This window comes from Chamaea fasciata, unplaced genomic scaffold, assembly GCF_029207755.1.
Source record: "Chamaea fasciata isolate MVZ Bird 193981 ecotype frontalis unplaced genomic scaffold, bChaFas1.0.hap1 SCAF_21, whole genome shotgun sequence".
Classification (NCBI taxonomy): Eukaryota; Metazoa; Chordata; class Aves; order Passeriformes; family Sylviidae; genus Chamaea; species Chamaea fasciata.
The window spans coordinates 6,204,738-6,228,760 of record NW_027094106.1 but is presented as its reverse complement, the minus strand read 5'-3'; the positions used below and the strand labels follow the sequence as shown (position 1 = coordinate 6,228,760).

The 24,023-nt window shown below is 55.8% G+C and overlaps 2 protein-coding genes across 2 annotated transcripts in view; both read left to right on the top strand.

Moving 5' to 3' along the window:
* Positions 1-48: 48 nt before the first annotated feature.
* SCARF1 (scavenger receptor class F member 1) lies at positions 49-6,295 on the top strand. Its single transcript, XM_066202140.1, has 11 exons — positions 49-396; positions 1,080-1,141; positions 1,428-1,529; positions 1,641-2,166; positions 2,608-2,826; positions 2,903-3,031; positions 3,129-3,232; positions 3,428-3,539; positions 3,617-3,741; positions 3,872-4,009; positions 4,320-6,295. Exons 1-11 carry the CDS (start codon positions 302-304, stop codon positions 5,330-5,332), a joined length of 2,625 nt encoding a protein of 874 aa, XP_066058237.1. The 5' UTR covers positions 49-301; the 3' UTR covers positions 5,333-6,295.
* Positions 6,296-10,072: 3,777 nt separating this feature from the next.
* The window catches only part of SLC43A2 (solute carrier family 43 member 2), a 31,487-nt gene continuing 17,536 nt past the window's right edge, over positions 10,073-24,023 (top strand). Inside the window, exons 1-5 of the mRNA XM_066201708.1 lie at positions 10,073-10,104; positions 11,498-11,702; positions 18,598-18,787; positions 19,745-19,800; positions 20,499-20,575. Of these exons, the coding sequence (XP_066057805.1) occupies positions 11,543-11,702; positions 18,598-18,787; positions 19,745-19,800; positions 20,499-20,575 (483 nt within the window). The 5' untranslated portion in view covers positions 10,073-10,104; positions 11,498-11,542. The remainder of the gene's footprint in view (positions 10,105-11,497; positions 11,703-18,597; positions 18,788-19,744; positions 19,801-20,498; positions 20,576-24,023) is intronic.

Below are 24,023 nucleotides of genomic sequence, written 5' to 3'. Positions count from 1 at the left end.
TGAGATGTTCAGGCAGGTACCAGCCCCTGTGTGGCTGTGTTGAGCCCCTGGATGCCCCTTTCTGTGCCAGGGTGGCAGCCAAGGGCCAAAAATAGCCCGGGCAGCAGCATTCCCTGCTCCCCCTCCCCGCCGCACCCCTGACGCCTGGATCGGGGCGCCTCCTCCCACGTTTCCTCAGGAAGAAACCCAAGGCTGGAGGGAGGAAGAGGCCGCACCACGGGTGGGACGGGACAGACGGACAGAGGGACACCAGCGTGGGGCTGGAGAGCCACCAGGACTGGGGCCCTGGTGCCCAGCTGGAATGGAGAGCGCCCGGCCCATCCTCTGCCTCCAGCTGTGGCTGTGGGTGCAGAGCTCTGCCCAGGAGCTCGACCCTGAGGGCAGGAATGTCTGCAGGTAGGTGCCACGGGGGTCCCCACTCGTGCCACTCCATCTCCTGGGGCCTCTCAGCAGCCCCAGAGGGTTGTTGTCCATCCCTCCTTCCATGGACAGGGATGTGCAGCCTGGCACGGGGTGGGTGCAGAGGCTGGGGTGATGCTGGGGAGCATGGTTAGGGTCTGTGTGGGCGTTTGGGACATCAGATCCCTTCTCCAGGGTTTATTTCTCATTCACCCTCTGAGTGCAGGGCAACGGGGCAATATGGGACCCTTAGCAAAACTCATGGTGGGGAAATATTGGTGTAGCAAACCCCAAAGGGCTTTGGGAGCTGAATGTCCCCTGAATTTGTTGCCGCGTTGCCTCTCCCATTGTCTCCCATCAACGGTGATGCCTTTCATGGCCTTCACTTTGCTGCCTCATTTCTGCACTGCTGCTGAAGCTTGAGCCTCTCCGGGAGCATGGGACACCCGGCACGGCTCCATGGGGACATTCCCAGCACTTGGGGCAGACCAGCCCCGCCGCCCACTCGGGCTTGCAGCCTCCTAAATTTCCTTCTATTTTCCTGGTTTCCTTCCGGAGCGTTGCCCTGGGGGCCGCGCCGCCTTCTCAGCACTGGGGCAAGGATCGCCTCGCCTCGGCCGAGGCCGCGAAGCCGCCCTGGCCCCCCGGCCCTGGCTGACACCCCCCGGTCTCTCCCGCAGGTTCCCGGCCGGCCCGGCGTGCTGTCCCGGCTGGAAGCAGGACGGGAGGGCGTGCACGGTCGGTGAGTGATGGATGGGGATGAATCTCAAAGCCTGGTCCCCGCGTTTATCCAGGCGGATCCTCTGGGTGTTGGGGAAGCCCTGCAGCTCTGTTCCAGCGCTGCCAGTGGGGTCCCGCCCCGTGGGGACCCCCCGGCTGCTGCTGGTGCTGCAGCTGAGCCGGAGGGAAGTGGGATGGGCGTTTCCCTGGGAATGCTGTCCCTGCGGGAGGTGGGTGGGTGGCAGGTGGGGTGTTAGCCCAGGCTGGGGGGGACCGGAGAGGGCTGAGTGCCTTTCCTGCCACGACAGCCGTGTGCGACGGGGAGGACGCCTGCAGGGAGGGCGAGGTGTGCGTGAAACCCGGGCTGTGCCGCTGCAAACCCGGCTTCTTCGGAGCAGACTGCAGCTCCCGTGAGTGCCTCCCCCGCGCTCAGCCCCTGCCATCCCCCTTTAAAGCCAGCTGCGTGCTCGGGGGGCTGCCCGGGCTTCTCCCCATCCCGGCTGTGTCCTTTCCCCTCGCAGGCTGCCCCGAGCAGTACTGGGGCCACGACTGCAAGCGGAGCTGCCCGTGCCACCCCAACGGGCGCTGCGACCCCGTGAGCGGCCACTGCACCTGCGACCCCAACCACTGGGGAGGGCTGTGCCAGTTCCCCTGCCAGTGCGGCCCCCACGGCCGCTGCGACCCCCTGACCGGCGCCTGCCACTGCGAGCCGGGCTGGTGGGCGCCCAGCTGCAGGAAGCAATGCCAGTGCAACCCCTCCACGTCCCACTGCGACCCCCTGAGCGGGCTGTGCCGCTGCCTGCCGGGCTGGTGGGGCAGGAGGTGCAGCTTTAAGTGCTCCTGCAACGTGTCGCCCTGCGCGCAGGAGACGGGCAAGTGCGAGTGCCTGGCTGGCTTCTGGGGACCGGCGTGCCAGCGGCGCTGCGACTGCGGGCACGGCTCCTGCAGCCCCGCCACCGGCCACTGCAGCTGCCAGCCCGGCTACCACGGCAGGAGCTGCCGGGAGCCCTGTCCGGCAGGGAAATACGGATCGCAGTGCGTGCACAGGTGAGATGGAGGAGCACGGGGGATAGAGCAGGGCTGCAGTTAGATCTGGGGGGAAGTCACTGCGCTTGTGTCTGTGCCTTTGGCTGGGCAGGGAGACCCGACCTGGGTCTGAGCATCACAGGTTGGATGAAGCATCAGCGTTGCCCCAAAAGAAACACCTCAGTAATGCCAGCAGACAGTGTCATCCTAAGAACTGATTGTCCTTTGTCCCACTCCCCACGGTGACAAAGCAACACGTCCCAACTCAGAATATTCTGTGATTCTGCTTCCCCCCCGCCCTCTTGCTACCACAGAGTATTAGGCACCACTGTGTATTTCCCCTCGGTCCAAAATGATGCTTAATGATTTTGTGGGGTGAAACCTGCTTTTTGTGGGGTGAAACCTGCTTTTTAGGGGTACAAGGGTGGATGTTGTGACCTCAGTGCCTCTCTGCCCACACAGCTGTGGGAGCTGCAAGCGCAGCCAGCCCTGCTCGCCCGTGGATGGCTTCTGCCTGGCCTGCCAGCCCGGCTGGAACGGGACCCTCTGCAAGGATCCCTGTGCTCCCGGATTCCATGGGGAGGGCTGTCTCCAGCTGTGTCCCCGCTGCCAGCACGGGGAGCCCTGTGACCCCCAGACCGGGTCCTGCCTGCGCTGTGATCCCGGCTGGACAGGCCCCAGGTACGCCCAGGGTGAGGCCACTGGGGGTGTCCCTGCTCTGGGGTGCAGCAGCTGATGCTTTGCTCTGTTTTGGCAGCTGCAACAGCTCCTGCCCCGTGGGCACCTTTGGTGATGGCTGCCAGTTCCTCTGTCCCGAGTGTGTTTCGGGGAGCTGTGACCCCGTGACAGGAGTTTGCATCTGCCAGGCAGGCTACTGGGGAGACAGGTAACGCCAGGAAAATGCTGGGATAACGCTGGGAGTGGGGCAGGGCTGGAGTCTTGCTCTCTCCGGGGGCATTTCCCTCCTTTCCTCTCTCTTCCAGCTGCAATGACACCTGTCCCGAGGGGTATTTTGGAGTGAATTGTTCCTCACCCTGCCACTGCTCCCGTGGGACCTGCGACCCTGTGCAGGGTGACTGTGTGCTGAGTAAGATTAACCTCACATTTACTCCTTGGCACTGGGCAAGGGACAGTCACATCCTCACTGGGGGAGGGGCTGGGGTGCATCCTGCTGCCTCCTGGCCCCACCAGGAGTTGTCAGCTCCTGCTCTCTCCATGCAGGGCTGTTCTGTTGACGTCACAGCCACAGGACATGCCAGACTCAACCCATCTCCTCACACAGGTTTGAAGGACCATGGAGCCCTTGCAGCCGCCATCCTTGTCCCTCTCCTGCTGCTGCTGCTCTGTGTCGCCTGCTGCTGCTGTGGTGCTGGCTCAGCAGACGCCAGAGACAGGTATTTTCTCATATTTTTCAACCTTTGACACAAACCCCCATCTCCCTTGTCCCTTGATGTCCACCTCTGCTCCGCAGGGCGGCTGTGCCGGATGATGATGTGGTGGCCAGGATGAAGCACCACGTGCAGGGGGTGCTGGCCAACCTCAGTGCTCTCATGCCCTGCTTTAACCTGGGGGGCTCGAAACTTCCCAAAGTCACAGGTGAGCAAAGCAGAGCTGCCGACAGCACTTCCACAAGTGCTGCACTCTCTGTCTGGTGGGGAGCCTGAAACTCCTCTCCCCCGAGCACCCTGGGGTGCTCAGGTTCAGCTGGGTGTCTTCTCCTCCCCAGTTTCCCATCACGACACAGAAATCCCCTTCAACCCCAGTTTCATCGAGCCACCATCTTCTGCGTGGGTTTCAGACAGCTCCTTCTCCTCCTTCGACACCGACAACGAGGGACCCGAGTACTCTGTCCCTCCCAGAGAAGGTGACGCCCATGGGTGCTCCTCCTCCTCCTCTCTGATCACCTCTGGGCTGCCGGGGTCAATCCTGGCCGTGCCAGGATCGTGTGCTTGGCACAGACAGTGTTTATTTCCTTGTCCTTGTTTTCCTGTCTGCAGGGCTGTGTTTGGCCGTGTGCGATGGGACGTGCCCAGTGGGGCAACCCCATTTCACAACCTGGGAAACGATCCCAGGGACAATCCTGTTGCATCAGCTCCTGTCCCAGTGTCCCCAGTTATGTCCCCGGGCAGGGTGGCAGCTGTGACAGCCGTAACACGTGTCACCTTGTCCCACAGGCATCCCGCTGCTGGGCGGGGCTGAGCTGCAGGATGGAGCATCCCCCGCCGGCGCTGGCGAAGCGCTCCCGGACCCGTCCGCCTTCGACTCCGAGGATGTCTCGCAGCCCTTCGCCATCCCCCGCACCTCCAGCATCGCCAAGGCCAAGCGACCCTCTGTGTCCTTCGCCGAGGGGACAAAATTCGGGGCGGCCGAGACCCCCAGCCCCAGCCGGAAGCCCAAGGCGCCGTGGGGCCCATCCAGGCTGACCCCACCGCCGGGGGATGCGGGGACCGAGCCCCTCGGCGAGCGCCCGGCCAGCGATTGCTACGAGAACCCCGAGCCCCTCAGCAAGGGGGACGAAAGCCACCGGCCATCGCCTCGGGCCACGCCGGGGGGACGCCGCAGGGTGGTGTCCAGCACCCGGCATGTGGCCCAGAGAGTGGAGGCGCTGGAAGCAGCTGCGAAATCCGGCAGCTGGGAGGCGAAGGGGAAGGAGCCCAATGTCACCACCATCTACATGATGGTGGGAACGGCCGGGCAGGACCCCAAGGCGGAGGGGACTGGCGAGGGACCCGTCCAGGCTGTGCTGAAGCGTCTGGGCAGCTTGCAGAAGGGCAAGTGGGCTGCCAAGGAGGAGCCCAAGGTGAGGAGGAGCATGGAGGCCATCCAGAAACCTCCTCGCCGGGCCCTGGCGCAGCGCAGGGACTCGGAGAACAGCTGCCAGCAGAGGGAGAGTGTGCCGGGGGCTCCTGCCGAGTCAGCCCCTGGCAAGCCCCAGCATACCGCTGCTAAAAGACTGTCCCTCCTCCTTGCATCTCTCTCGTCAAAAAACACCGGTGCCCAGGACGGGGCCAGCGAAACCGCAGGTGCCACAGAGCAGGGCAAAAGCCCGGAGTTAGTTGGCAGCCTCGAAAGGAAGGGACAGGCTGCCGCGGAGGAAGAGCCGAAATACGAGAACGTGGCCAGCAGCGGTGCTGATTCGCCCTGCGGCCCCGGCAAAGAGCTGCCGGCCACCGCTCCGGCCACCTGAGCCGGCCCCGCCCGGGCTGGGGCCGCGGGGCTCCTTCAACCCCAGCCCGGGGGAGCCGGGGCCCGCTCCGAGCTGTGAACTGGAGAGCCATCGAGCCTCCCTGGTGCCCCCCACCCTTTCCTCCGTGCCGTGGAGCCTCGCTGGGGCCACAGCGGGGACAGCCTGTGCGGTTGTGGTGCTTGGGGGTTGTTTTCTGCTCCTCCCTGCCCTACCAGCCCCATTTGTGTCTGCGCAGCCCCGAGGGACAGCGATGCTCTGGATGCTGTGGTGGCAGCCTCAGGTCCCTGTCACCGCTAGGGACATGCCCAATGCAGGGCTGCTGAGTGCTCAGCTGGGAAACGCGTGCACAAAATCCCTTCTCACCCCATCGGTTTTCACCTCTCCCTGTCCCAATTCCAGCGATGCGGTTTGGAGCCTCTTGCTGTAAAGGTCCTTCTCGCTGAAGGGGATTATTTTGTGGAGCTGGGCTGAGGAGAGATGATGGGCTGTCACAAGCAGCTTCAGAGAAAATTAATTTTAGCTGCTTATCTCAAAGGGTATCTGGGTCTGCTGGGGTTTATCTGTGTGGCTCTGGCTTCTGTGGCAGGCCCTGGCTGCCTTTGCTTCCATGTGAAAAAGTTCGTGGCAGGACACAGGGTATAGTGACAGCTTTTAAAACTCCACACAGTTCCAAGCTGCAGTTGTGCAGGCGTGGCAGCTGGGCAGTGACCATCAACCTGTGCACCTGGCGCCGTGCTGATAAGGGTGGAAGTTGCCTGGAAAATGGGATTTCCACGGGTGCCCTAAGCTCCTGCCACCTCCCACGCCTCATTCCTGCTGTAAAGGCGGTTGAGATGCCAAAGAGGATTTGTAGAGTGATCTGGTTTTAGATGTATCTAAGTAGTAGAATGTTTTTGTGTATTTTTTCTGTTATTTTTTGTGGTGTGAAAGCCTTGGAATGAAAATTAAATGCCCTTCAGCAGATGGGTTTCCCAGCCACCCTTTGAGTCAAAGATACAACCAGAAATATTCTCTAGAGTGTGGAAACTGTCAGCAGTCTTAGGCTTTCCATTTGGGGTTGGTTTTTTTAAACTTTCTGTCTCTGATGAATTCTGAATTCTCACTCACTGAGCTGAGCCCTGTGCAGAGCCCAAGACTGGAGTGCAGGAGGAATGTGCGTGGGCTGTGAGTGTCCAGAACCCCTCTGCTGCAGCCTACACCTCACACATCATGTGCAGAGCTCCGCATGAATCCTTCTGGTCTGGCACTGCTCAGCCGGGCTTCAGGGTTTGGGGTGTTTCAGAAAACACAGTGGGTTTTGCTTTTTCCCTTTTGCTTTCCATGGGTGCTTCTCCACAGCACGAGGCATCAAATCCCCACGGTCCGATGTGGCTGAAGCTTCCAGTTTTGCAGCCAGCACGAAGCACCCTTTCCTGCAGTGGAATCATCTGCTGCTGTGATTATAACACCAAATATTCTGGCATCCAAATAAAACTGCTCATCCTGGCAGGACTGGAGCAGCAGCCTGTTCTGCACAGGCTTGCTTTTGTTTTGACACCATTTTATGACAGCGGCAGGGACAGTCCCACATTTGATTTATAAGCAGCCATTTTTTTTTTCCTAATGGGGTGGATATTTTGAGCCTGTGAGCTGAGCAGTGCTGTGCCAGAAGTGAATATCACGTGAGCCAGTTCACTCTGGGTGCAGCATGTAAATAGCTGACAGCAACCTGACAGCCTTCACGCCGCTCAAACCAGCGCCTGGCTTGAGAAAACGCTGCTGCTGGAAGAACCTCCTGTGTCCATGGAATCAGGATGTTTTCCCTGCTTGAAGATGAAGCATCTTGGCCGTGTCTGGGCAGTGAAAAGGAAAGGAGCTGCAGATTTCCAGCGTGTGGCTGCCCATGCACACTCCTACAGCGTGGCTGCGCTGGTGTCTGCTTGCTGGGGATGCTTCCCTTGCCTGTGCCGGGGGTTTAGTTCTGGATGTGGGAGGTCTGCGAGGCAGAGCTGGAGAGTGAGGGAGGGGAAATCTCTTCCCGTGCTAGATCTCTGACTTTGCAAAGCTGCTGCAGTGTTTGAAAGGCAGGCAGTGGGAAGGGATCCATGTGCAGGTGCTGTGTGTAAGCAGAGAGGTGTCTGTGTGCTCTGCTGGGGCAGGAACAGAGGCTGGAGCTGTTTCTGGGGTCAGTCCCATCCATGGTGGTCTGTTCCGGTCATCCTGTCAGCCCTGTCATCTCCTTTCCCAAACTGCTCAAGCCTTTGGAAAGCACCACATCATTTACCCCAGTGGCTGTGCCAGAGCAGGAGCTGTCACCTCCCAGCCTAAACTCATTCCTGGCCAGTTTCTAAAAACATGGCTGTGTCAGTGCTGTTCTTCGGCTTCACTTTATTTTTTTTCTCCCCATGCTGTTTACTCAATCCCTGGGGTATTTATAGCTGGCCATGGATCACCTGATAGCTTCTTTTCTCCTTCTAGGATAGGAAAACTGAGCCCCCCCGCTCTTGCTGTGGCAAAGAGCTCCTCTGACCCCAAACAGCCCGCGAACCCTCCTCATGCTCCTCCCTGTCACAGTTTGTGTTTCTTGGACACAGCAGCCAGGTCTGGGTGCTGAGGTCTCCTGGGTCTTGTGCTGTCTCAGCCTTCTTCTACCTCTGCTAAACACCTGGCACTGATCCAGGCTGCCTTGTTTTCTTTGAGCTTTTTTGTTTGTTTGTTTGCATTGGCTTAAATCCACTTTCCAGCTGTTGAAACACTTGACCGGTCTCCCACAGCCAAGGCCAAGGAGTTTCCTCTTCCCGCCCGTCCCAGGGATGGAGTGGTGGGGACACGTCCGTCTGTCTGGGGCCCTCTGCTTCCTCTGGGGTGTTTACCTGCCACAAACGCTGTTTCCATCTCCTCTGGTTGAGAAAATATCCCCTGTAAGGATTCTAGGGATTTATGGCCACGTCCTCTGAGCCAGGACCTCCGTAATGAGGGATGGATTTATGGCAGGTCTAGAAATATCTCAGAGGAATGCCCTGAAAAGTAATTTAATAGAAAAAAAGAAGGCAGAGTTGTGCTGAAGTCAGATGTGAAGCTGGCTTGTAATGATATTACTTTTATTTCATGAAACTGGGCTGTATCCCCAGCAGTGTGATCAACAGGTTTAGTGAGGGGATTTCCCCCCTTTATCCAACATAGAAAGGACAGGGATGTGTTGGAGTGAGTCCAGAGGAAGCCACAATGATGATGAGAGGCTGGAGCAGCTCTGCTATGGACAGGCTGAGAGAGCTGGGGGTGTTCAGCTTGGAGAAGAGAAGGGTGCGGGGAAACTTTATAGCACTTCCAGTGCCTAAAGGGGGATCCAAGAGAGCTGGAGAGGGACTTTGGACAAGAGATGGAGGGACAGGACAAGGAGGAATGGCTGACAGAAGGCAGGGTTAGATGGGATATTGGGAAAAAATTCTTTGTGGCGAGGCCCTGGCACAGGTTGCCCAGAAAAGTAGTGGCTGCCCCACCCCTGGAAGTGTCCAAGGGCAGGTTGGATGGGCTTAGAGCAGCCTGGTCTATGGAAGGTGTCCCTGCCCATGCCAGGGGGTGGAACGAGGTGATCATTTAGGTTCCTTCCAACCCAAACCTTTCTGTGACTCTTTGAATGAACTGTGTCATGGGCTGGGGTGTCTCGGGGGCTCATTGTGCCGCGAGGGTGGTCAGCCCCTGGCTGTGCTGGACGCCTGCTCCCAAAATGCCCTTTTAATGCGGTGGAGCAGCTTCTCTGGTCTATCTCCTTGAGCAGGACAGGCAGACTTCACAGGACGGATCCGGTGCCCGCAGGCACAGCAGATGAGCCGTGCCGCGGGCGCTGTTCCCCACACGGCTCCCTATGCTCGGCGGAGCTGTCCTGGCTCAGAGCAGCCGGTCCGCGGCGAGCGCGGTGCGGCTCCCCCGGCTGCCGCCCGGGGCCGGCGGAGAGCGGCGGAGAGCGGCAGCGAGCCCCGCGGGGCGTTCCCCGCGCCGTGCCGGGCGGGGGGGCCGCATCACCTCCCGCCGCCGATCCCGTTTTTGTCGCTTTTCCCTGGAAGGAAAGGTGGAAAGGTGCCGCTGTCCCCTCGGACGGTCCGTGTGTGTGTGTGTGTGTCCCGCTCGGCCCCGTGCCCAGCCTCGGTTGGCGCGCCCGGTGCATGCGGCTGTGCCGGGAGAGCCCAGGTGCAGCCCGGGGCGGGGGTACCGGGGGACACGGGAGGAGAGGGGGATCCAGGAGGGGACTGGGAGTACCGGGATACCGGGAGGGGTCCCGGGGGATATCGAAGCGCACCACAGGAGTACCGGCGGAATCCCGGCGAGTACCGGAGGAGAAACACATCAGGGGATACCTGGGGGTGGGAGGTACTTGGGGGAGGTACCGGGGAGTGGATATCGGGGGCTACCGGGAGAAGATAGCGGGGGGCACCGGTGGGAGAGAGCGGGGGGTACCGTGGGATCCCAGGGGAAGATACCGAGGGTCCCGTGAGGAGATCTCAGGGATCCCGGGGGGAGATATCGGGAGTATCCCTGGGGGTCTCGGGAAGAGATGTCAGGGATTACCGGGGGAAGATCCCGGGGGGATCCCGTGGGGATACGGGGGGGGGGGGGTCCCGCGAGGGGCGGGGGGGTGAGGGGGCGCGCGAACCGGCACGTGCCCCAGCGGCAGCGGCGCGCGCGGCCATTGGCCGGGGCGGCGGCCAATCAGCGGGCGCGCCTGTTTTGCCTCGGAGGGCGGATAAAAAGCCCGGGTGGGAGCGGCGCGGAGCGGAGCGGGCGCGGCACCGGCGGTGAGCGGGGCACGGCGCCGGCCGAGGCGGGGGGCCGCACCGGGGCTGCGGGGGCTGCCGGAGCGGCGTGGGGCTCGCACGGCACAGGGGCGCTGGGGAAGGAGGGGGTGCGTGGGGGGTTCACGCGTGGGAGTGGCAGGCGGCGGAGGGAGAGGGGATGGAGAGGGGGAGCGAGGGTGAGGGGCTGGATGGCGAGGAGGGAGGGGGGTGCTGCGGGATGCAGCGGGGGGTGATGCGGGGAGTGGGCTCTGCCGGGGGACCCTGGGGGGCGGCTGGCAGCGGGGACAGCGGGCTGCGCCTCTTGTCGCAGAGGGGATGGCTGGGCTGGGCAAGGATAAGGGGGCTGCGGGTGCAGCGATGAGGAAGAGGAGGAGGAGGTGATGGAGGAAATGCGTTGTGGGCTGTGCTGGGGCAGCGGGCCTGCGCTGTGGGTGGGGGGGTTGGGGGGGCTGTAGTCTGGCTTGCGGGGCTGGGGGCTCTGAACCGGCTTCTGTGGGTGGAAGGGGGCCTTGATCTCCGGGCATCACTGCAGGGAGCTGGGTCAGACCCCCGTCCCCCCAAAGCGCCCGGTGCTGGGGTCTCTCCAATAAGGGAAGCTGTCCTGGCTGGGTGTGTGGCCAGCTGCTTTCCCCACTGCCTGGGCTGGGACAAGCCTCAGCTTCTCTCAAAGGGCCGCCTTTGTGCCTTGTGCTCCCCAGGGTTGCCCCTTAGACAGGTGTGTTCCCAAATTTGCTCGCTCCCGTGGGCCCCAGGGACGGGGACAAGTGGAGCTGGACACAGTTAATGCAGCTCCAGCATCTGGGGCAGCCTGGAGATGTCACTGAGCTGCAGTGTCTCCCAGCTGGCTGGTCTGGCAGGCAGCAAAAACAGCTCCTTGGTGAGCCATTGGAGGTATAAACTGTATTTATAGAACCCTCACACACCTTCCAGAGCAGGTCTGTGCTTTTGCATGGGGCAGAGCAGAGCTGGTGGGTCTCTGAAGCCACCTCTGGGGGTGTGGGGCTGTGTCCCCCGCTGGCTGATGGCAGTGGGGACATCAGGGTGCTGGCTGCAGCATTTATTGCCCCAGTGCCTCACCAGTGAGCTGCCTGCCCCCTGCATTTTCATACCAGTTGCTCGGGAAGTGGAACAGAATCCTTGAGCAGAGCCCTGTGTCACTCGGAGTGAGCACCCCAGGGGCTCTTCCAAGGGCACCTGTGCCTCCCCCATCCCTCCAGGTGACCTGGCAAGCTGGCACCTGCAAGAACCAGTTCTGCACCCGAGCGCCTGCCATCCAGCAAGGCGGCTCTGCCCGGCTGCTAGCGAGGAGATCCCTTAAACCGCGGGGGGTTCATTCCGTGCTCTCTGAGCGGCGTGTGCTGCCTGTGTGGACTCAGTGGGTTGCTCCCCGCAGGTTGAGGCTGTGAAGGAGGAGGAGGAGGCCACCCCCCAGGCAGCCATGGCCCCCACGCTGGCCACGGCGCACCGGCGGCGCTGGTGGATGGCGATGACGGCCATCGTCGAGAACCTGCTCTTCTCCGCCGTCCTGCTGGGCTGGGGGTCCCTGCTCATCATGCTGAAGGCAGAAGGGTTTTATTCCTACCTGTGCTACGGGTTGGGTAAGTGGAGGAGTCGCTGCTGAGGTTTGCTGGTGTGGGTCTCTGTTCTAGGGGGGGTGTGGAGCTGGTTGGAGGGAGGGCTGAGCTGAGTCAATCCCAGGAGAGAAGGAAGGGATTTGTGCTCCTTCCTAAAGCCAGTGGCATCCTTGTGATGGTACAGTGTGCCTGTAGGTGCTGTTGCTTCGTAGGGTGTTTGGGAAAAGTGGCTTTAATGATGGGGTAGAGCTTTTCTGGATGGCCTTTTCTACTTGGCCACGAGTTCTTCCTCTGCAAGGGAAGGCTGGATGGGTTCTGGAGGATGATGATTTGTGGGGAGGCTGTCCTGAGTTTATAAGAGGAGCTTTGTCCTTAGTGGTGAGAAAACAAGGGGCATGGGTGGCAATAATATCAGGGCAGTCCAGTGCTGCTGAGAACTTGCAGAATTAAATAATACTGATCGTCCTTCTTCTTCAAGGACCCAGATGTGCTCAAACCAGGCTGTGTTTCTGTGAGGGCTTGAGATTTACCTTCTGCCCCAGCCAAAAGTGAATGTCCCTCTTGCAGGCACAGCCTGAAAGAGGAGATGTAATTTCGTGGTGTGGGAATGGTAATCCTGGGAAAACTGCCTGATGGTGGACATCTATCCCCAGCCTGGGCATGGAGAGATCTGTGCATCCCACAGTGTGCTTGGGTGGTCAGTGGGGTTAAAAGGAGCCCCAGGGTGAAGGTGTGGCGTGGATTTGGAGAGCTGCTGTGGTGACTGAGGGTTTGCATGTGCTCAGAGAAGGGCAGAGTGAAGAGAGGCAGTTTGGGCTCTGTCCAGAGATGTGTGATGGAGACTGAGAGTGGATCAGCCCATTTGGGGCTGAGGGGGAAAGCAGTTTGTGAAAAGAGTTGGCAATCAGTGCTTGGACCTTCAGTGAATAATGGCTGAGAATTGTGGGGAAAACCGAGGTGTGGAGAAACAAAGTCCAGACAAAGGTACCTGTGAATAGCTGTGAAGATACTTTGGGTTTTGCCCATTCATCAGCTGCTTGTTATCTCCCCTGCTTTGTGTACCAGGGCCTGGGTTGGTCCGCCTGGCAAACATGCATGTGTTTGAGTCTTTTATCAGCTGCAGTTCGGCAGCTCCATCTCCATCCTGTGCTCTGCTCTCAGGGCGGTGCTCCCAAGGTGTCACTCGGGTCTCCAGGAGCATTCCTGTGTTTGAGGGAGACTTCCCGGTGCCTGGAGACCTTGCAGGACTTCTGGTCAAGGCTGCTGTGTTCTGTCCTCAAAGTGGAGACTTTGTCACGGGCCTTTGCAGGAGATCACATTAAACCCATCAGGTGGAGACTTTCTGCCACCCAGATAAAGCACGAAGCAGCTGATAAGCAAATGCTGACTGTCTCTGTGAGCAGGCATTTTGCTGTCTGCTTCCTGAGATGTGCTCTGCTGACAAGAACTTCACTTGGGGCCCACCTCCTCGTGCTCTTTGCTTTGGCTGCTTTCAGTTTGCCCCAAGTCAGTGAGGTTCACCTCGGTTTCTCACTCCTGTTCACCAACCTGTGGCATTCCTGGCTCTCCCCATGGGAGTGCCCATGCCCACAGACCACAGGGAAGATGCAAATGTTTGGGCTGCTGTGAAATTGCAGCCCTGGGGGCTAAACTGCTCCCTCCCAGTGGCCAGCCTGTGCCCTGAGGCAAGAAAGCTCAATCCCTGAAGAAATTTGTGTAGTCAAATGTTCTCATTGTCCTCAAATATCTGGCCATCACTTCTGAACTCACGGCTTGTGATGAGCGTGGGGACATTCATCCATGCTGACTCACTTTCCTTTCTCTGTTTTTGTCTTCACTGTAAGAGTTTTGTGGGGAAGACTCTTGGCTCCAAGTGTGTGGAGACTCTCAATGACCAGCTCCAAAGTGAGTTTTCCCTTTGCTGGCATTAGGGTGACCCAGTGGTTGCCTTTTTCAGTGTAACCTATTGAATCCTGCAGCCAACTTGGCTGGGAGGTTGGTGCAAACAAACCATGACTAGTAGCCTTTGGGCACTTGTTGTTCCTAATGCTGCTGTGGGCATGTAAGTATTGCGAAGGAAAAAAACCTAGAATTTTCCTAATGAGCCAAAGGCTCTTGGCAGGGCTTTGGGTTTGTCAGCAAAAGCTCTTGCACTTTGTGATGCTTTCCAATGAGAGGCAAAACTAGACCTTGTCCCTTCTGCAGGCTCTTCTCTGGAGGTAACAGCAGCTGCCCAGAAAGTGCTGCAGTTCATGCAGGACTCCTTGCCTCCCTGTTGAATCCCTCACTTCCCTTGCTTGCCCTTGGCTCCTCGTGTTGGATTTTACTCAGCCATTGTACAAATGTGGGGTCCAATGGACCCTTAACTCAGTGAGGGTGGAGATGGACACCTGGGGGGGAAAAACCCTGAAATAGCAAAATGTTTTTAGAGCAGTTGTGCAACAGGGCTGGAGTGGGGGTTTGTACCCGTTGGGCCACCTCCTGAGAGGTATGTTTGAAATTCGCTGACAAGGAGCCTGGTAGTAGCACTTTGTTCCCATTTTAATTTTACTACACTACTACTTGGCCTTTAACCAACTGAAGCAGCATCTTTTTATTCGGTGCAAGTGCTGACTCTGCAGTCTTTATCACGGTTCTGGGCCTTATCAGCTCTTGGGGAATTTGATCAGTCCAGGGCCTTGCCTTCCTATGATGTTTCTGGTATCGGGAAGCTGAACGCTTGGATCTGAAACAGGCTTTAAAAAAGAAATGTCCTGAACTTGATAATCTGCTCAGAAAGAGCAGAGATAAGGGGCACAGAGGGCTTTCCTCTGAGACAGGGCTGCAGAATACCAAAGGGATGATAAGCTAATTCACTTACAGTGAGTTAATGAGCCCTGACGTAGTCACAGGAGGAAGGTGCTGTCTTAGAGTTCTTTTCCCTTATTTATCTGAGCTCCGGGTGGGGAACTTTCAGTCTGAAGGTCCCTCACAATCTGGGGAGATATGACAGCTACGATTTGTGGCAGGGCTGCACACGTGAGGCTGTAAACAGGAAAAGAATGAAGGTGGTAAATACTCGATTTGTACAGGAAACACAGTGTGCTGATCAGCAGCTGTCATGGGAAGGTGCTGGCTGAGAACAGCTGCAAACTGAAACCACAGCTGGGGAGTGCAGAGTTGGACTGAGACTGTGCCTTGGTCATATGAAGCTTTCAGGCACCCAGAGAGGGGGGTCCTGGAAGGGCAGGGAAACCCGAATGAATTGCTTTTGCAGTGGTTCAAAGCAAGAACATCTCCTCCCAGTTCCCAGAAGTATGACACCATCCTGAAAAGAGAAAACATGTTCTTATGTGGGCAGACTGCAGAATCAGTTGTTTGCACATGTCTTTCAGTGCGCTATTTTTTTAAACCAATACTCACAGTTCTTTGCCCTTGTTTTTTGTCTTTTTTTTCCCCCTCCTTTTTTAATTTTTTTTCCCCTCCCTTTTTCTATAAAAAAGAGAGGAGGAAAATGGGGGTGTGCAGGCTGTGACAGAGCTATTGTCAGGGTGGCTGGGGGTGTCTTGCCTGTTTGACTCAGTCTGATCCATGAAATAAGATGAAAGGAAAGCTGCTCTCTGCCATCTGAGATGGCAGTCACTCCTGGAAAAGGCAGACTCCTTCCTCTGGTAATGTGGTGTGTGTGTGTGTGTGTGCCTGGGATTTGAAGAGGTCGGTAAAGAGCAGTTAATGATTGACCCTCGAGTGGAACCTGCAGCACTTAATTTGGGAAAAAGCATGGCTTTGAATGTTCCAGCCTGAACAAATCCCAGCGATGATCTTGACAGAAATGATTACCCAGGCAGCCTTCTCCTCCACCTAAGCTGTCATTCTTTAAATAGTAACTTGAACTACTAATTGGGCAGTAGAAATCCTGCTGCTTGTGTGGGGAGTGCTGTAAAAATAGGCAGCAATGTTCTTGTAATTGCTTGGTAAAGACTTGTAGCTTCTGCTGGCTCGTCAGCGAGGCAGCAGTGAGCGAGCACAGCCTCTCTGCTGCTGCCTTGCCCGGGTGTCACACCTCGTGTGCTGCACGCAGGTGGACTTGGCAAGAGGATTTGGGGAGGGCACCACCGTGGGCACAGAGCCAGCCCTTCCCCAGAGCAGTTTTCCAGATGGAGCCAGGCACGTAGGAGATTTTCCCGGGAGTGCGGCGTGCGCCGATCTGGAACGGGATCTGAGCTGTGATTGAGGGGAAGCTGCTGTTTGCTGTAACCAGGTGCATTAGGTAGGTGAGTAGTTAGGCAGGTTCTCTGCCCATTAAACCCCTCCTAGCTGCATGTCCTGTGCTGCCACTCGCTGTCCTGTGCCAGCGAGCTGCTGGCACCCAAATCCCTGCTCATGGATGAGACGGCTCTTGGCTGGACCTTGTGCCTGCTGCACACACCTGCAGCCCCTCCAAAACGTTCTATTTGTAGAGGTGGCTCAAAGGATCAGGGGGTGTCAGGGTGCCAAGGGCTGCTGGAATCATTTCCATTACGCCTCAGTGGATCTTCTCTTGTTGCTCAGGGGCTGCTTCTATTTTCACAAACAATTTGTATTTCCACATAGCGCTGTTGCCTGGCCCCTCCTTGGAGCTGGCACGGAGCAGCTGTAAACAAGGTGGTTGGTACAGGCAGGGAGTGAAGTTTGGTGTCCCATTCCCAGCCTTCCAGTGTTCAGAGAGGGGCAAAGTTCTTTGCTGTTTCTGAGCTGTGTCCTCGTCACCTCACGCACGCTCGTCATGGGAGGGCCAGCAGGTGCGTGCTGTGCGAGCTCCTTGGGGATGTGCGGCAGCTGAACACATCAAAACATGAACAGGAGTTTGTATTCTCCAGCTTTAAAGGCTGAGTATTTCTCTTTGGAGATCTCTTTGTGGGGAGGGTTACCCAGGCTTTAACACGTGCAGCCAGAAGTTACAAGGTCAGTGCACTGTTCGTGTTCCCTCCTTCCACTCAGCAGCTGAGCCATCTCTGGAGAGTGCTGACACAGGGAAACTGCTACTACTTTGTCAATTCCTCCCCCCCCCCCCCTTGTTTTCCCGAGTTTCACCTCTCACCCACATCTGTTTCCTATGAATTTATCTTTGTGGAGAGCCCAAAAGCCTTGATGCTGTGGGTGAAAACTGCAGAGAGCCTCCCAAAGTCTGTCCAGGATTGATTTCTAAGGATGTGACTCGGGTGCCTCGGGCTGCAGTGCTGCCCTTCCTGCAGAAGAGGTGCTGCTGGTGGCACGTGTGACATTTTGGGGATATTTGTTGCTTACTCTGGTTATCCAGGACTAACAGGACAAGAGAAGGGGCAGATTAAGTTATCAATCAGGAGCACATGGCAGTGGAAAGGAACACAGGCGGTTTGAAACCATCTTAGCAAAGATGCTGGTGGGAGCAGTGTAAATGGGGAGGAATGCCCCTGCCTTCCCTGGAGGGGACAGAGGCAGCTCCAAGGCCTCGGATATCAGTGCCTGAATTCCTGCTGATACCTGATGGCAGGAAGGTGGAGCAAGGTTTGTTTGCAGTGGACACAAAGCTGGGAAGGGTGGTTTAGGGCAGCTGGGAGAACCAGGGTGAGACCAGTAACTGTAAAGGAGCTGAGGCTTGGGTAGAAGGAAGGGAGGTGCAAAGCGGGGCTGTGTTACCTCCAGAGATAACACAGAGCAGCCATGGGGTTCTCCCCCACCAGCCACAGCAAGCAGTGAATGGGAAGCCACTTGCACATGAGGGATTCCTGCTAATTAACTAAACCAACCAGGGCTTGCTGGGAATCTCCAGCCTCACTTTGTGCTGGTGGTTATGTCTGTGTCTTCTCTCTCTGTTCCTCCTTTAGTATTGAACTTTGTCAGATCAATTATTAAATATGAAGGAGAGTGTTTTATATCACTGGCTTGCAGCAGCAAAGAGAGCAAGTGCTTTGTCATAGCAGCAAAGGCTCCAGATGAGTGTTGGGAGGAGGAGAGCTGGAGTGCACTGGAGCTGTGAGTTAATGGAAGTCTGAAGGCACACAGCTCACCCGAGGAGTTGTGAGCAGCCTTGGGATAGGCATGTAACAGGAGAGTTGACATGAGGCAGTAAAAGGGAACTTCTTTCCTTTCCTTTTTTTCTGTTCTGAACTGGCCTGTTTCTGTCTCAGTTACACAACGTGGGCTCTGTTCAGCGTGGGAGTTTGCATGCAGAGTTCCTCATGTAAGGGCAAGACCAGAAAGCTGGGGATATAATTGATCTGTGTGACCTAAACCCATTTTGAAAGAATAGAAAATGCTAATTGCGGGGCAGGAGTTAAAGATGAATCAATCCTTGAAATAAACAGAGAAGGCAGGTGAGCTGCCAGCCCCCCTGGGAACAGGATAGTTAAATCCAGGAAGGATTTTTTAGAGCCAGGGCAGTCAAAGCAGGGTGGCTACTGCAAAGCCATTCTTCATCCTGATGCCTGCAGTGAGGGTAGGAAGCTTTTCATTTGAGCAGGCTGTGCTCAGTGCCAGGCCTTGTCAGCCTGGTGTCTGGAACCAAAATAACTGATTTGGCTGTAGCTGTCGTTAGTTTTGTTAGGGAAAGGATCTCTGAGAACATGACAGCTGTAGATTAGGAGGACCTTATTTTTTGTATCCCTTTGGGTTTGGCTGGGTTTTAGTCTCCTGTAGTTGCCAGGCCCTTGCTGTATAGTTATTTTAATAAATGAATGAATCTCCATCCTTAGGTTTTTACCCTGCTGCTGCATGGGGTACCTGTCTGCTGGGTGCCTTTTCCTGCTCAAAGCAGAGCTCATCATGTTTCCCTCATCCTTCTGCTGTTCTGCTTCTCCATTTCTCACTGATTAGAATAAAAACTGGACTGTGGAGGGCGTATGCCCAGCTGGGCTTTTCCCTTCCCTCCTTCCTGCTTCAACCCCCACCCTGACACACTGTCCTCTCTCACCCCATGCAGAGACCACCACCAACAGCTCTGAGCTGGAGAACAGCACAGATTCAGAGCACAAATGGCCTTCCTGCAACGCCCAGGACGAAATGCTGAACTTGGCCTTCACCATTGGCTCCTTCCTGCTCAGTGCCATCACGCTGCCCTTGGGAATTGTCATGGACAAGTACGGCCCCCGCAAGCTGCGCCTGCTGGGCAGGTGGGTGTGCAGGCCTCCGTTCCCACCCTGCCTGCCTGCTCTGGGCTCCCTGCAGCCTTGGGAAGAGTCTGAGGGGATGGGGCTGGGATCTGCACAGGACAGCAGAGCGGCTCTGGGGTGATTTCAGCCAGCACAGTGAATTGCTCCATAAGGGAAGGGCCTGGAACTCCGTGTCCGCACTTCAGCTCCGCAGTGCTGCTCTGTGATCCCTGTCCAGATGGAGCCTGGAGGAAGAGTGGAGTCATTTGTGAGTCACGGAGGGGAGCTTTCTCCTTGGGCTGGGAGCTATGTCCTGAGAGGCACAAAACCAAGATGTTACATCATTGTTTGCAGGCTGGGGAGTTAACTCAGGGATAAACATGTCCTGTTGCCTTTCCCAGGGCCCTTCTCTTCCATGTGGTGTGTGTTGCTTTCTGCCTCAAACAGCGAGGTTGTCAACTGCTTCTGTCATGGATTAGTGACTAGTGACTTACGGATTAGGGATTAGTGACTTTTGGGATCACTCTTTTAACTGTCACAGTTTTAATGCAGTGAACTTGATTAGAAACCAAACTGGCCTGTGGGCAGAGTGGGAAAAACAGGGCAAGTCTCTGAGTCAGACCCTGCCAGAGAGGAGTTGAGTGCTGGGGCTCAGGACAAAGGCGGCTGCTGCTGCTGCCTTTGGTCACCCTGAGGTGAGGGCTGGAAAAACTCTGTGCTGGAAAACCAGTGGGAATTTGAGTCCAGACAGAGCTGCGTCAGGGCTGAGAGGAAAGGTTCCTGCCCCAGCCCTTGTGCAAGGCTTGCCTGCAATACTTGTTTGCCACTAATATTTGGGTATTTCCCTGGATTTCTCTTTCCAAATTGCCAGCTTCCCTCTCTCTTACAGCAATTGCCCTGCTGATGAGGTGGAAGCAGCTGTAATTTAGTGTGGGCAAGGCTGTTTGTGAGAAACTCATGGCTCTGGTTCCCTTTCAGTGCCTGCTTTGCCGTGTCCTGTGTGCTGATCGCCTACGGCGCCAGTAACCCTGACTGTAAGTTGGCATCTTCCTGCTGAGCTGGGAGCGTTTCAGGGCTGTGGTTTGGGCTTTTTGGGGAAGCAAAGTTCAAACTGTCACATCCCCTCCCTCCAGTACTGAACTGGGGTCTCGCTGGGGACACAAGCCAAGCAATCTGCCAGCCTGAGGGAGCCAAGTGGCTCTGGGAAGGGCTGGTGTTTCACAACACCAAGTGGAGGGTGTAGCAAGGGCCAAACGTCTGAGATGCCCAGGTCTCTTAGTTTTGTGTTTGGGCAGGGCCAGGTCCTGTAAAGGAGCAATTCCAAACGAGTTCAGAGCTTTTCCAGGGTTGGGAAATGGATGATAGCTCACAATGTGTAATTGGCTTTTCTGCCAGAGGTAGATGGAGCTTGCTCCTCAAGAGCAGATAGTGAGACGACACTTGGGATTGTTTGTTCAAGTAAATCTTCCTTTTGAGACCCATCAGACAGGCTGGATGAGCAAGTCTGATCATTAGAGGAATGGAACCCTTCCATCCCATCCTGAGCTGTCTTGGAGAGCCCTGTCCCTCCCAGTCCGTGTGGCTGGGGAGATGGCTGCTGGGTCAGTGTGACATGTCCTGAGGGTGTTGATCCACTGAGGTTTCCACATGTCAGGACCAAAGCCTTCAGGGCTCTGTCTCCTTTCCCTCAGCACCCCAGTGGGAGCTGAGGGCAGGTTTTTTATTTTTGCAGCTCTGTCTGTGCTGATATTCATTGCCCTGGCTCTGAATGGCTTTGGTGGGATGTGCATGACCTTCACGTCGCTCACGGTAAGTGAAGAGTTACTTACTACCTGACTGTTTTATCCTTCTCTGTGGCTGTTAGCGGGGCTGGCCGGCAAGAACAGAGTGGATCTTCTGCCTGTGGCTTGAATAGCACGTGTTTGTGTTTGGTACAAAGGGTCAGTCACCCTTGGGAATGAGTCCTTGGTTGTTATTCTAAAGCTTGTTTTCCCCAATCCTTTTTTTTTTTTTTTTTCTCACCTGCCCTTTGTATCTCAGGTGAAGGTGGGGGGAAAAAAGGAAGTGTTTTTGTCTAGGACTCATAATGTGCCTGTACATGCAGTGCTCAGCTGCTTGGCACAGGCTGGATGTGTGTTTGCACTGGATTTAGCATTGACATAGTGCAGGAAGAATCAGCAGGGCACAAACCCTTGCAGAAAGCTGGGTATGACCAGCTTTCTGCAAGCACAGTTTGCATCTGCCCCAGGAACATGGTTCTTCTTGACCACACAAGGTTTTTGCTTTTCAAAAGGGTGAGAGTCCCTCACAGGCTTCCTTAGAAATGCTGTGTTGTTGTTGGGTGTGCACAGCCCACTTGGAAATGCTCAGGATTGTATGGAAAGCTTTGGTCAACAACTGTCAGCTGGATCTCTGCGTTTTGGGGTTCTTTCTGCCTGGAGGCAGAAGCAGTATCATTCTCCAAATAACTGCTTTATTTTCTGCCTCATTACCCTGATTGTTGTCAGTGTGGCTCAAACAGGGCTGGGTGGAAAGTCGCCCAGAAAACAAGCCTGGGAAGCACCGGTTTTATTTATTTATTTTTCCCCCCCCCCGAGCTGTAGTTGAAAACTTTCAGATTTGAAGTGCACTACGCTGAACTTGCTGTTGAAGTAAAACTTCCTGTTAAAGTTACCTCTAATTTAACAGGGCTTAGACACTGGCTGAAGTCCTGAGACCTAAATTTGGCAGAGGCTGGCTTTAGAGAGCACTCTGTACCATGGTGCTGCTGCTGTTGGTTTCATATATTCAAAGCTTTCAGAGCTCTGTGTAGATGTTGCTCTTTCCGTCATATGTGGTGTTCTTCACTGGAAGCCTTGACTGTGACCCCAGGGAGCTGTGGGGCAAATGTCATCCTGCTTCAAATAAAAGCAAGGAAGAGAGGAGCACATCAGTAGTGCTGTGGGAGAGGAGAGGATTCCCATCCTGCTGCTGCCAGCATTGATTAATGTCTCTCTGGGTGATTATTAAGGGGTCACAGATTATTTCAGAACCACTGGTGATGATAGGAGTGAGGGCAGGATAGGGCAGGAATAGATTGGGTGTGCTGTGCTGTGGCTTTTAGCAGCAGAAGTAAGCAAAGCCACTTATTAGTGCCCTCATTAGTGAGCCACTTCTGCAGTGCCAAGGAAGAGCAGCAGCTGGCAAAAGGTCAGATCTTCCAAGAGGAGAGATCCAAGCCTTGAGGAGGTCTGAAGGAGGCAGTGATGTTGTGAGGTCACACAGATGCCTCAGGTGGAGCCCATCCCCTCAGCTGTTCTGCAAGGAGCTGGGATGGCTTCAGGCCTGACTTCTCCACTCCACAGGCAGGTGTAGCTGCTTGTGCAGCTGCACGGAGGCATTTTGGTACCTGAGGCGTGTGAATGTGATTAAAAATAGCCTAAAGTGGGAGGGAGGCACTTCTTCACCTGCACCACGGCGTAGCTGTGCTGCTGCCTGTTAGAACCAGCTGTATTTTGGTTGTTGGCAGCTTACAGCTTGATCATTCTGCCTGCAAGCTGCACTTGGTGTGTCAAGAGCCATCTTCTGCTGTGTCCTGGGTGATACTTTGTGGATTCCTTCCAGCTGTGGCCCCTGGAGACAGGCAAGGGAAGGGACATGGGGACAAGCCCATGGGCTGACCTGGCCTGAACACGCTGTGCCTTGCCTTGTACCTGGGAGAGGACGGGCTGAACGCTGAAAGGGGACACTGAAAAGCCCTTTGTAAGGGTGTTCAACACCGAGGAGACGAGCCCTGCTCGTCCCAGTGCCAGGGGAGCTCGGGCTGGCTGCCACAGGCACACACAAGTCACAGCAAGGTGACTCCCTGCTCCTGCCAGCTGCTGGTGACCTGAGGTGCTCCAGGAAATGGGTCAGACCCACTGGTGCGATGGTGCTTGGCCACCCCAGGCAGGTTTTGGTTGCTGCTTCGTGGCAGGGTGTCCCTGGAGCCGAGCTTGTGGGGCTTCAGGTGATCCAAGCTCCTGGGACACGGTGTGACCTGGTGGCAGGGACCCTCGGGCAGGGATAAAGGGGATCTCCGAGGATTAGAGCCTGGGACGGTGCTGCACATAGCTTTTGCCTCTTGAGTTTAAAGCCTTTTTCAGCAACAAGTCCCCAGGGTATCACGAAAGCACATGGCAGGCTGTGGAGCCAAAACAAGCTGCTGTTCCTGGGTGCCTGGGCTGTGGCTTGGGGTGGAGGGGGCAGCCAGAAAACGCTTCCCAGTTCTGGGAACAAGGTCAGGCTGTGCCTGTTGTTAAAATGCAGAGGGGAGATTTCTGCCTCGTGACTTGGTCTTGGCCAATATAAGTGAAGATTGGAAATGGAAACAGATCTGTGCTGGTGGCTCTGACAGCAACACAGGAATCTGGCGCTGGTTCTGCTCCGAAGCTATTTCATGCAAAGAAATAAACATGTGTGATAAATTACCACAAAGAGCCTTTTATAGATTGTTCTCTGTCCTGTTTTCCTTTCAAAGAATTACAGCTGCTTTGCTCTGATTTTCTGCTGCAAACGGCCCCCTTTAATCAGAGAGGGGGGACATCTCCGTGTAGAGAATCTTCTTTGCTTGGAAATATTAGGAAAATTTTGGGCTCTGTGAGCTTTTGTTTGTTGGAGAATGGGAACAGGAGTTTTCATATGCTTTGGGCAGAGGGGGCAGTTTGAGGCTTTCCTGCAGAACATATTTTTAGTGTCTGTGTAACTTCCAAATACACCCCCAATAGGGAAAACAAAGTTTAATTGAACAAAAATATGATTTTTCAGTAGTCTAGTTCTCAATGCCTTGATTTTTTTCTGCTGTTTTTTCAAACAGTCCTTGCAAGAGGAGGGAAACGGGGTTTGGTAGCAGTGTTGTGCTGTCTTCTGTATATGGAATGTCTCCAGGGAAAAGCTGGAAAACAATATAAATTATTCTAAACTCGCTGTAGGGCAGATGAGAAAAAAAAAATCTGCAGGAGGAAATGATTTATCAGTTTAGGATTACAGACCTGCAATAAAGGACTCCAGTAAAAAACAGTTACGTGTGGCAACATTCACTGAGTGTCTTTGTGACGGGGCATAAAGCTAATAGTACAGTGAGTATTAGTGACCTTTAAACAAGAGGCTTAAGAGTTTCTGTCGTCATAGGTCTTGCAGAATTGGAGCTGTCATACCAGAATGGGCAGAAGTTAGTGGAGGAGTCACTTCTGGCCTGCGGGGATGAGATCAGAATGAGGATTAGATCCTTTTTGGTGGC

Coding starts and splice junctions, on each gene's coding strand:
- SCARF1 (XM_066202140.1), top strand. CDS start 302: ATGGAGAGCGCCCGGCCCATCCTCTGCCTCCAGCTGTGGCTGTGGGTG. Junction 397..1,079: donor GAGGGCAGGAATGTCTGCAG/GTAGGTGCCACG, acceptor TCTCTCCCGCAG/GTTCCCGGCCGGCCCGGCGT. Junction 2,167..2,607: donor GGATCGCAGTGCGTGCACAG/GTGAGATGGAGG, acceptor CTGCCCACACAG/CTGTGGGAGCTGCAAGCGCA.